This window comes from Hemicordylus capensis, chromosome 4 (assembly GCF_027244095.1).
Source record: "Hemicordylus capensis ecotype Gifberg chromosome 4, rHemCap1.1.pri, whole genome shotgun sequence".
Classification (NCBI taxonomy): Eukaryota; Metazoa; Chordata; class Lepidosauria; order Squamata; family Cordylidae; genus Hemicordylus; species Hemicordylus capensis.
The window spans coordinates 257242235-257254865 of NC_069660.1; the positions used below are offsets into that span (position 1 = coordinate 257242235).

The 12631-nt window shown below is 42.5% G+C and overlaps 1 protein-coding gene across 13 annotated transcripts in view; it reads right to left on the reverse strand.

The window, feature by feature from the left end:
- The window catches only part of ST18 (ST18 C2H2C-type zinc finger transcription factor), a 366586-nt gene that overhangs the window by 124828 nt on the left and 229127 nt on the right, over nucleotides 1-12631 (reverse strand). For 12 of the 13 annotated variants that reach the window (XR_008306967.1, XM_053249365.1, XM_053249361.1 and 9 more), the window contains 2 exons: nucleotides 6037-6091; nucleotides 625-655 (listed from right to left, as the gene is read on the reverse strand). Coding sequence is in view for 11 of the 13 variants with exons in the window: in XM_053249365.1 (XP_053105340.1) it covers nucleotides 625-655; nucleotides 6037-6091 (86 nt within the window). In the remaining 2 variants the exon portion in view is untranslated. Of the gene's footprint in view, nucleotides 1-624; nucleotides 656-900; nucleotides 988-6036; nucleotides 6092-12631 lie in introns of those variants that run through there. The other variant, XM_053249370.1, reaches the window with a different exon arrangement.

A 12631-nucleotide genomic window follows, 5' to 3' on the forward strand; every position in this document is an offset into this window, starting at 1 on the left:
TATGGATGATACCACTCTGGCATACGTGATGAGGAAGGGGCAGTTCTGAAAGTAAAATATGTCATAAGCGTTAGAGGTGGTAAGCGGTTTGGGTAGTGGCAGCCATCAGCATCTGCCGCACTATCTGCCACCATCCTGTCAATGTCCTAGTCAATAGCTATGTTCACCTACCTAATTGTAGAGTTCTCTCATTAGATTCAAACACCATATGTCAAAATAGTGGGGAAGGGGGCAGAGTTCAATTTATACCAGTTCAGTCCCATGCAAAACTTGCAATGGCAGAGGAGAGTCTGAGAAAACACAGGAAATCTATCTCCTGCCCAGCTCAACACACACTCCAAACCAGTCTGAGGGAGGAATCTTAAGGATTTGAATTTCTGATAGCAGCTGCCTAAAATGCCAAACGGAAGTCTCCCTCACACAGTAACAACCACGGAACTATTGATAGGCAACTGTGTTTTGATGGACATTAAATGACTCTTCTCAAGCACCTAAAACAAAGAACTTGAATCACTGTGAGCACAATATTCATTCTGTTTTTTATATTAGTGAGGTGCAATAAATGCAAAGTTCAATTGCATACCTCCTCTGACAAAGCCAAAAGATAAACTTCTTGAATCTTACCTGAGCTCCTGTGCTATCGAATCCACGTGTGCTGTTAGGAACAGAAGGGGGAAATGAATCAGTTTACTGGCAGAGTTCTGCACACCTGCCTGTTTCTGATGAGAGAGCAGAGCTTTGGAGGACACAGGTGACTTTCTTTCCCCCTAACCACAGGATTATTGTTAAACTTAATGGGCTAAACTTAATGTGTCATTCCCACAGTTACTTAAAATAAAATTAAAAACTCTGCACATGAGAAAGATGATGTTGTTCAACAGAGAGAAATAGCCAAAGTACCTTTCCTTCTTAAAAATTGTTCCTTCTTAAACTGGATGCGCAGTGAGGAAGCTTTGTTTTCCTAAGTGATAATTTGATTTGGGAATGAAGAAAGCTGGTGTTTACAAATACCTGCCCACACAAGACTATGCAGCAGATTGAAAGAGCCAACAGGTGGTTCTAAAGATTACTCATGTTGCACAGACAACATCCGTTGTCCCACTTCTGGGAAAATGCTCTTGCTCTATTAAGCCGGTGTGTGCAAGAGAGAGACATTTTAAGCCCCAAATATGTTTAACTAGCTTGCTAAATGAGAGAGATCACCTTTTAAATGTTTAAAGAAAGTATGGCAGTGAATTAACTCTGATTAGAAAATGCTAAATGAAACCCAGCCAGTTAGTCTGTAGTTCCCTGCAGACCCGATCTAATGGAGACTCACTACAATGTTCAGATATGCAGCAGTAACTTCATTATGCTCTCGCAATTACTCACTCCATTTGGGGATTGATCCTGATCTTACTCAGCTGTATGGATATGCTGTCATTCATTTCTGTGGGAGCAGAGTAATCTCTTGACCATCGTTTGTCCCTGGTTTTATTGATAAATATATATTATATATCCCTAGAAACAAATATGTGCAGTAGTTAAAGAGACCTAGAACATGGTTTGAACAGAACTGAATGGAAACTGCTCCTACCATTTCAGCTCGGCTTTGTTAATAGCCTATCAAATGTTTGATGGCCCTTTACAAAATTCCAGTATTTGCTTTTTAAAAAGAAACTGGCTGACTAACCCTGCTCTGATGTGCCAGGGATTTACATTGTGCAGGAGGGAGGTAACGATTTTCAGCAATTACCCCTTCCTTCTGCAGCTGTCTGTGCCCTCTGAAACTATGTCCTGGAGGACTGGGGGCCCCATGGGGACATAGTTTCAGAAGGCAGAAGTGGCTGTAGAGGGAAGGGCTATACTGAAAATTGTGTTCTCCCTCCTATGTGATGTATACTACAGTGCAGGGATAGTGAATGTTGGCCATTGCAGCTTAAACATGGCTGATAGTGCAAGGGACATGCATGAACGGTTCAGTGCCAAACTGGTTCACTTCGAACTGGGCTGGTTTATTGGTCCAGTCGTGGACTAGAGCAGGGACGGCTTGGTCTACCATAAAACTGAACCAAGCTTGGTTCGAGCAGTCCAGTTTGGTGCCAAATTGGTGGCTGGGGGAGGTGGAGAGAGGTAGTGAATGGGTCTGCTTACCCACCAAGCGCACTACTCAGGTGCTACTTGCCACTCTGGTGCACCCACAGCTAGAGTGCGTGCGCGCTCCTCTCTCCTTTAACAAGCCTCCTGCTTGGTAGTGGCTTGGTTCTGGCCTCCATGCATGCACAGATGCCATTTGCATGGATACATGCACAGCCCTCAGAACCAAGCCACCACCAAGCAGGTGGGCAGCTTGGTAAAGGAGGGAAGAGCATGTGTGCTCTAGCTATGGGCTGTGCTGGGGGTTGAATGGTGGCACGGGCAGTGGACATGGTGAGTAAGCAGACCCTTTCATTACCTCTCTCACCACCACCACCACCACCACCACCCCTCACAAAAGCCAGGGTTCCCCCACCCCTGTATTTGTAAAGGAGAATCCTCATCAGATTGGCCTTTACAAATATTAGCTGCTGAATTTCCGACTGCTCGGCCAGCACACAGTGTGGCTCAAATCCAATTCAAATCCAAGCTGAGCCACAATTTTTGCTTTGTGCACAGCCCTAGACAGTACAGGGCGGCTTTATTAGTTGTTCAAGCCCCTTACTTCCCTGCTACTGAATATGTGAAACATGGGTTTTGAAAAGAAGAGCACCTTTTCAAATGGATCCAAGATGATCTATAAATATAGTGTTGATGTATACATAGCTGATGGAATAAGGGGGTGGTAAAATCAACCAGTCACGTGTAAAACAGTTTCATGTGAAAAAAATGGATTAATCGCCAAATATCTCAAAAGGACTCTTGTTAACTGGGCCCAGAGACACTTTTAAAAGTCCTCTTATCTTTAGTAGGAGAGCAACTGTCCCTATTCAGTCCAGCCCAGCATCTTTCTCAATGGCTGCTGCTGGCATCTACCTCTTGTTTCATTTTAGATGTTGAGCCCTTTGAGGGCAGGGAACAATTTCTTTTTGTATTTCTTGTGCTATGTAAACCACTTTGAGAACTTTTTTTCACTGAAAAGCTGTGTGTGTATATATTATTATTATTTTGAAGCACTTTCACAACAACTCAAGTTTAAACTATTTCAATGTAGTTATTTGAATAAAGACTTCTAAATGTACATTGGTTCAGTGATTTATTATTCAAGTTTAAAAAAACAAAAACAAAAAAACTTGTTTTCAGTTCCGAGGTGGTATTGGCCAAAGAAATAAAGCAAAAGCTCCCATTAAACACTTCCTAATGTGGGACAAACAGCACCTATGCAGTCACTTCTCTCTCAGCCTAACCTACTTCACAGGGTTGTTGTGAAAGAGAAACTCAAGTATGTAGTACACTGCTCTGGGCTCCTTGGAGGAAGAACGGGATATAAATGTAATAATAAAAATAAATTATGCCATTGTATTTTTATATGAGTTATACAGATGTGTTTGATTATTTTCACATGTGCTGAGAGCTGGTTATTTATCCATCATTTACTTTGGGGTTTTTTTTGTTCACGGGTTTTGCATCCCCCCCCCCCGCCCCTGTCTACAATGGCAATTGCCTCAAGTGATGAAAATGATGGTGAAGGGATAATCATCGAAGCATAATAGTTGCAATAGTATGGAAAGTTATTCCTCACACATGAAATGAAACTCCTGTCTTCCTTCCTGTCCATTAAGAAGGCCATCTCCACAAGCATAGCAAAGGCTGGGCCTGGACTACGTTTTCAAATCTGACTCTGTGATTTAAGACCCTATGAAGGAAGTAACAAATGCTCCCCAGTCCCACACCAAATCTTGTTTTACATTATTATGACTTGCTAATAAAGGAGAAGAAAAGCAAGAGGAGTTATCACAACTACAGCAAGCCCCTCTTGTCTGCAGTATGATGTAGTAGCTGCTTCACAACTTATAAAAGTCATACATAGAAGGCATGCATGAAGGAATGAACATGCCATCCACACACAGATCATGATGACTGCTTCTGTAAGTGTTCCCCTCTCCATTACATGTCCTTGAAAGCAATGACTGGCTGTTCTTAAGGGCAGATATATGTTGCCAGAGTGAAATAAACCTTCATTTTTGGTCATCTTGTGTGATGAGATGATTGCACATTAATTTATCTGGGCAAATGCCTTCCATATAGGAATATTGGAATGTGTGTCAAACAGCTTGTAGTACTTATAGTGTACTTAAATGGTAAAATTATTTAAAATCCTTGTTTGCCCAGAACATTATGATGAGAAGAAAAGAAATATCCCAGATGGCCAATGCTAAGTGAGGACATCCATTTAAAGCACATCTGCACTGTGTTTATTTCAGAGTCAAAAGCATCCAAGAAATGCATCTGATCCTTGAAGAAAAGAAGAAGAGTGGGTTTTCTGTCTATTGAACTGAGAGTGGTAGGTAAATGAGCATTTTACATGTGGAACAGTCCACATGCATCAGTGCTCTCAGCCTTTGCTGGTCCCCCACTCATCTGCTCAGGTAATGAAGATGCCTATGAAACCAGGGCAGGCTGTACAGTCTTCCTAATGACTTAGGAACATAGGAAACTGCCATATATTGAGTCAGACCATTGGTCTATCTAGCTCAGTATTGTCTTCACAGACTGGCAGCGGCTTCTCCAAGGCTTCAGGCAGGAATCTCTCTCAGCCCTGTCTTGGAGAAGCCAGGGAGGGAACTTGAAATCTTCAGCTCTTCCCAGAGCGACTTCATCCCCTGAGGGGAATATCTTGCAGTGCTCACACATCAAGTCTCCCATTCAGATGCAACCAGGGCAGACCCTGCTTAGCTATGGGGACAAGTCATGCTTGCTACCACAAGACCAGCTCTCCTCTCCTATTGTCTTCCCATTGTCAAAGTGACTGTGTCTCAAAGGAAGAAGGAACAGTCTTCCAGTTGTGTTCTGCAGTGTAGCACAGATAAGATTTTAGGGCATTTCCACAAGCAGCACCGAAAATTAACCTTGCTACAAACTGGTCAAGATGTACATTTTATTTAGAAATTACTCTTTCCCACATTTTAGCCTGGATTCGCAATATTTTCCCATGGTATAAATAACGAGTTGTTTCAAAGGCACTTTAGAGACTTGTGTATGAAAACTACTCTTAGGGTACACATTGTCACACTAACTAGTACACTAACAAATTAGACTTGTTAACATTACATCTAGTCATTTAAGTTCGGTTGCAAACTTTGCAACTAAAATCTGCTTCCACTGAAGACAAAATGTCCCTGTTTATTTTATTTTACATATGCCCATTTCCCACTCACAATCAAGGGTCACAAAAAGCATTACCAATTATAATAAAAAGTTATTTTCCTTAAGGGGTTGTATTGCGAGTCAATCATGTTTTCCAGATGTTTAGATCATTAAGGGGCCTTTTAATCTCAATATTACATTACCATCTGTTCCTTAACTGATGAAAGAGGAACAGAAAGTTTAACTTCTTATTTTGGGGGGGAAATTAACAACAGTATGAACATTGCAGTGTTTTCAGAGAGAAACAATTCTAATTTCATTATTATTATTTAGAAGCAGGGCCTCTTTCTCTTTCAGCAGAACTGATCCAGCAGAAAGCAGAAACAAAGGGGAATTTATGTGTGTAGTTTTTCAATTCAGCATGTTATTTGAAGGGGATCGTTCTCACTTTGATCAAAGTGCTCCCATTTATAAAATCATTTTTGAATGGTCAAAGTAATTCTATGTCAAAATAGCCAACAGCATTAATTGGCTTAAAAAAATTATCTATCCAAAATGATCATACAGTAACAAGATCTTTATTCCCCCTTTCACTCCCACACACATTAAATAACATTTCACCTCCTAATGTCTGCAGTTTGTGTCCTGACTTGATTAAAATGAGCCCTAAGGAAGGTGTAGACTCACTGACGACACATTTGGGACCATGTGCAGAAATCATTACATTTCATGGTGTGATGGGCACAGGGTCGTCGATGGGGTCTTCTAACTCACCCTTGGTTCCTCTTGTGCGTGTGCGCAGCTTTTTATCTTCACCATCTGCATCCATCTGTAACAGTAACAGAAAGTCTTTCGTTAATTCTATTCACCATTGAAGGCGGTAGTGGGAGAATTGTTAACATGACTTTCAAAGTTTCAATAGGCCAAGAACTTATTAATCTTGTCACTCAGATAAGATGCCATCTGTGAATAACTTTTAAGCACAGTTCAGAAGATACTCATAATGGAAAAATATTTAATTATGCAATTGCTAATTATTCTTTCTGGACAAGTGTCAATGTCTACAAGAGATTGCTGAAGATTTATATTCTGATCCCAATGAGGTTAAATAATTGCTGAGAATGGAAACATAAGAAGAGCCTTGCTGGTTCAGACCAACATCCAGCATCCTGTTTCCCAGCAGTGCTTGCCAGATGCTTCCAGGAAGCCCACAAACAGCACATAAAGTCCTCCCCCACTGATGCCCACCACCCACTGGTATTCAATGGCATACTGCATTTGAACCTGCATAACTAATAGCTGTTGATAGACCTGTCCTCCATGAATGTGTCCAATCCCCCATTAAGGTCATCCAAGCTAATGGACATCTTCACATTTTGCAACAGCAGATTCCATACATTAATTATGCATTTATTTTGTCTGTTCTGAATCTAGTTTTACTGTGTGACTGTGAGCTAGTTAAGTTCTAGTTCTATTTTATAAAACTATCACATCATTTTAACAAGTGCTCCAAATATTTTAGGCCCAGTGTAGGGAAAGTGCTCCAATACTTCAATAATGTTTGTAGACTTTGATGTGCAATCATTATGGAAACAGTGCAATGACATATTGTATTGTGGCGAAAGGGGAACGGAGACATAACACTGGTGCAACAGAGTTTCTTGGTGCCATTAAATTAGGAACAGCTTTGCCATACATAGCATCAGGTTGATTCTGACACAAAACTTTAAGAAAGCATAGAGTCTGGTGGAGATGTGGCATGGAGTAGTCAGACATGGAATAAACACGAGACAACTCATTGCCCCCACACCAGAAGACATGAGGCAATAAAGACACTGAACCATCATATGGGAGAAAGGGCAGCAGACAAAATTCTCCATCACAACCCTGCATCAGTGCAGGCCTACCTTAGGCCACACACACCTATGACTACCACCACGACTACTATTTATATACCGCTTTTCAACAACATTTCCTCAGCTGTTTAGACAGACAGACAGACAGACAGACAGACAGATAGATAGATAGATAGAGATGGTTTCCTGCCCCCAAATGGCTCACAATCTAAAACAGAAACATAAGGTAGACAACAGCAACAACCTTGGGAGGGATGCTGTGCTGGAAATGGATATGGCCAGTTGCCCCCCCCCCCACTCAATAGGGTTGCCAACTTGGGACTTTTATAGAGGAGATGCAACTATTTGGGGGACCAAATGATGGGGGCGTTTTTTGCATGCGTTGTGGTGTTGGAAGTTATTTTGGGGAGCAGTTAAAACATTTTGTTCACTCAGAACACTTTGTTCTCATGACCAGCTTCTCTTCCTCTGATCCTTTCCCTCCCTACTGGCCATCTATCCATTGGGGAAGCCAGAGTGGAGGTTCTTCTTCAGTGGCAGGTTACAGAACCACATGATGCAGGAGCACTGATAGGTGGGCCTGGCAGGTGCAGCTTGCTTCCTTCATGTGTTGACGGTGGTGGTGGCAGTAAGAAGTTACCAGTTAGCGAACTAACATTTTTCAGTTAGCAGTTAGCTAATTAACTTTATTCAATTAACTGAGTAAAAAGGCAGCTTTTAAAGTGCTGAATCTCTTCTATTTCTCATGGGGAGAGAAACTGGCCCTATACAACCCCAGCACAGCATTCCTTCAGTGGCTGTTTCTGGTGTTACCTTGTGTTTCTTTTTCAATTGTGAGACCTTTGGAGACAGGGGAGCACCTTATTTATTTTTCTGTGAAAAACACTGAGAAACCTTCTTTTGAAACGCTATCTATAAATGTTTGTAGTTGTAGAGAACAGCAAGCAAGTAGGACACCATGCATGCACCAGTGACAGAAAAAGTAGAGACTTTTTGTTGAAAAGTGTCCTCTATTTGCACTTTTTTGGTGATGGATATCGACTTTTTCACCATTTGCACCTGGCAACCCCAACACACAAGCTGATTAGCCTTTGAAGTTGGTGGCGCCTTGAAGCAGGAATGAGTCCCAATCAAAGGCCTTGAACCACCTACCTTTGAAGATTGAGCTCTCCCCCCACTTTGTCAAACTAGCCCAAGGATGCTCACAGAACAATCAACCTACATACTCTCTGCCTGCACTGAACCTGCCACTTGTGACCTAAGTACCTAATTATATTAAAAAAAGGGTACAGAATAGAGTAGGTGAAAAAAACATCCAAACCTGGCCAACCTGTCAGAGGACAAAAACAAATCCTACTTGGACTTCAAATGGATAACCAGCAAAGCCCACTCTGTGCTCACCAGGGTAAGAAGGAGAGGAGCTGTACAAAGTGTCACTGAAACATTGGTGGGCATATGCCCCACAAACTGCTGGTCATACCCTGCTCCAAATGCCCAGCTAACCCTGCAATCTGGTGCCTTCTCTCAACATTGGTTCAGGCAAAGCCACTTCCTCCAGGAAAAGGCTGGGGTGCAAGGATATTTATGCAGCATGGAAAAGACATTTTATCTACCATAGATCCAGCAAACACAAACAATTCTGGTAACACAATCTCTTGACTATAATATCAGATAGTCTGTCTTTAGGATGTAACTGTAAGAGAAGAATGGCAGTTCAGGCCCCAAATAGCAAACAGACTAACACTGGAAGAACAAAGAGGGTAGGAGTCCAGCACTTTTATCCATGACCTTGCCCCACCCCTAGTGGTCACGATGAGACATTGCAACTGAGAGCTGATGCTGCCAGGGTCCTAGTTCCAACAGTCCTTCTCATTGGCTCATGTTGTTGTTTATGTCAGCAATCTGGCCACCCGGTAGGGAAGTCTAGGATGATAGTTCACCAAAAGACCAAACTGGGTTGCAGAAGCGAAACATGCCTTGGAAATATTTCTCTCTCTCTGGCTCAGGCTGAAAGCTGTTGACAGCAGGGATGACATACATTGCCTTCTAGTGGCTAACTGCAAGCTGTAGACGTGCTTTATAGTCCAAGCTGATAACTCTCAGCTGGCAGGGATTCAAGGCTTATCAGCGCTCTGCAAGAGGCACTTACTTCTCCTGATGGTTTCCAGCTATGTCCACCGTCTTGTGACACGCCTCTGCTGTGGAGTCAGTGGGGGTTGCCTGCAAAGCTCATTCTCCGGTTCGTCTGTCACTCTCTCTGCTGCCTCAGACTGCTGTGCATGCTCTGAAACATCAGCCAGACCTGCCTCAGCTGTCTCTTAGGAACTGACAACCAGGCTCTGCCCCTCAGGCACCCCTGCATCAGCTGAAGGGCTGTCAGCTTCCCCTTCCTTCTCACTATCTGAGAGCAAGGATGTGACAGTCTAGAAGTCCCAATTTCTCATTCAAGGTTTTGAAACAATCCCTGGGCAATGGCTTAGTCTGCTGCCATTTGCTCACTTGGGCAATGCATCAATTTTAAAAGTCTTCTTTCTTGTGCATCCCACATATAATGATATTTGGTTTCAATGTGTTTTGTTCTAAATTTAATTTTCTCCATTTATGACATCTTGATGCAGCTTTGATTATCCTAATCATCTCAGTGAGTTTCATTTTGTCTGTGTTGAAATTCAACATTAGCTTGTGCAGCCACTCCACCTCATGCAGCATTTTCCCTGTGGGCTTTTTTGGCAATCTGTTTTGCAGGTAAGTAGCAGTCATCACTGCCTCTCCCCCAAAATTAGTAGCCAAACCAGCATCTACAAGCATGCATCTGGTCATTTCCATAAGAGAATGGATGGTTGTTTTCACCATTCCATTTTCCTCCAGAGTATAAGGTAGAGTCTTATGGTGTTCAATGCCCTACTTCTTTAGGACTCTTATGACATCATTCCCAGTGTATTTGCCACCATTGTCAGTGTGGAGGATCTGTGGCTTTCTCCCAAACTTGTTGCTCACTCATGAAACATATTCTTTTAGTCTTTCTAGTACTTTCACTAAACAGGTATGTATACGTGTATCTAGAATAGTCATCAATGAAAGTGAGAACATATTTATTCCCTCCTGATGTATTAACTTGCATAGGTCCTCAAACATCACTATGAATCAGATCCAAAGGATGCTGTGTTCCTCTTTCTTTCTATGGAAGAAAAGCAGGCCATGTTGCCTTTGCTCTTATACATCATGCACACTTTGATTCAGTGCTGGAGGGGGCTATTTTTAGACCCTTTACCAAATTCAACTTTTCAGCCTGACATCTCTCTCTCTATATGACAAAATATATATGACATATTTTGGCATCTCTATGGCCTAACCTTCTGTGCCACAAATTCAGACATCCTTTGTGTATGCATTCCTTCACAGTTTTGGCCTTTTCAGTCACACATTCTACTTCAAACAATCCATTATCTTGTAAAACTGCTTTCACAAGCAGTTCCTTTTTATGAATAATGAAATGGTGCCTTCCTTTACATTCTACTTCATAGCCCCTTTCTGAAGCATATTTTACAGACATCAGACTTGTTTCTAGAGTAGGCAAATGCAAAGCTTCTTCAATTGTTAATCCAATAGTTTCTCCTTTCTCCAGTTTGCAGAGCAACTGTGCAGATCCTTTCTCTTCTGCATACATCAGTTTTTCATCTGTCAAATATATAGGGATTTTACAACTTGTATCTAAGTTCATAAATCTCTCCCTTTCCTTAATCAAGTTGCTTATAGCACCCAAGTTAATGCAAATGCCACTGCTGCATTTCTCAGACTTTGCTTCCAAAACTTTATCTGCTCTTGCAAGGCATATCCTTTGCTTATTAGCTTTAGTCCCTGATTGCTTGTGAGTTCTGTACTCTGTGTTCCCAGATGACTCACTTTCTTTGCAACTTTGTTTTGTCTGCAAACTCTTTATTCTTGAGACACTTATTCTGCAAGTGTTTGGGGTTTCCACAAGTACAACATTTCTCATTTTTTTGCAAGGTTCTAAATGCATTTTCTTTAGGGATGTGCACGAAAATCTTTCGGCGCCGACGGGGGTAGCACTTTAAGGGCGGGGGAGGGTGTACTCACCCCTCCCACCATATTTCCCCTGCCGGCACGCTGTTGATTTTAAGCCCCTCAGGGCGGCAGCATTCCTCCCTGCTGGCCCATTTCCCCCATTGGCCGGAAGTGGCCGGAAGTCGTGAGCGTGCGTCCGTTGTGCGTGCGCGTGCACCCTTCTGCCGTGTGCACGCACGCGCATGATGGGTGCACATGTATTCGCGACTTCCGGCCACTTCCGGCCGACAGGGGAAACAGGTCAGCAGGGAGGAACGCTGCTGCCCTGAGGGGCTTAAAATCAACAGCGCACCGGCAGGGGAAATGCGGCAGGAGGGGTGAGTACACCCTCCCCCGCCCTTAAAGTGCTACCTCCATTGGCGTTTCGGCACCGAAACTGCCCCCAGCACTGAAACATTTCGGAGGCCATCATAATGGCCTCTGAAACGTTTTGGGTACAAGCCTAATTTTCTTCACTTTCCTTTGGTCACCTATCATCCCTTCTGCAAAAATCAAAGTCCTCTAGATGGTTAATTACAAACTGTAAGTCTGCATCGTCCTTGACTTCCAAGGCACTAGTCATACTATCAAAGTAATGTGGCAAGCTATTCAATAGCAATCCCATCAAAACTGCATCTGGCATAATTACTTCTTGAGATTGCAGTTGCCTAAATATTTCTAACATTTCATGTATGTGCTTGGACCGACTTTCTCCTTCTCTAAGTCTTTTATTGCTCACTTTTTTTACTAGATGCTCTTTGGGGACCACAGACTTCTTTTTATATAATCCCTTCAGAGTTTCCCACATATTCTTTGCATTTTTATTTTTATTTTGTCTCTTAGATGCACTCAGATTGGGTCACTCACCACCAAGCAAATCATTCCTGACGCCTTTTCATCTGCTCTGTCCCAGTCATTCTTCTCCTTTCCTGCATCAGCAGGGCACTGGGTGTGCAGAACACTGCCAAGTCCATGACTCTTGAGGAGCATCTCCATCTTGAAAGACCAGAGCTCAGGATCTTGCAATGTTAAAGTAATCTGAAATCCTTGTGCTGCCTCCATTTTCAAAGCTTTTCTCTTTGCTTTGCTTTCTATTGAACTCTCTAGGCTTTTCTCTTTTATTTAATGGCTTCTGGGCCCAGGAGAAGAATGGAAGTTCAATCCCCAAATAGCAAAGCAAAACCAGTTTGGTGAGAAAGTAGCAAAGCAAGAGGTCTTGAGACAGTTAGTATTGGAGAACTACAAGGATTTATTTAAAGAAAAGGTTACAAATGAATGTGAAAAAGCCTGCAGTTTAATTTCAGCTGTAGCTCATGCCTGAAGAGAGAGACCAAAAAAGTAGCCATCTCTGGAGAGACAAAATGGAGACTAACACTAGAAGAACAAAGAGAGGAGGAGCCCAGAACTTTTATCCATTACCCCAATGCCCACCCCTTGCAGTGGTCACT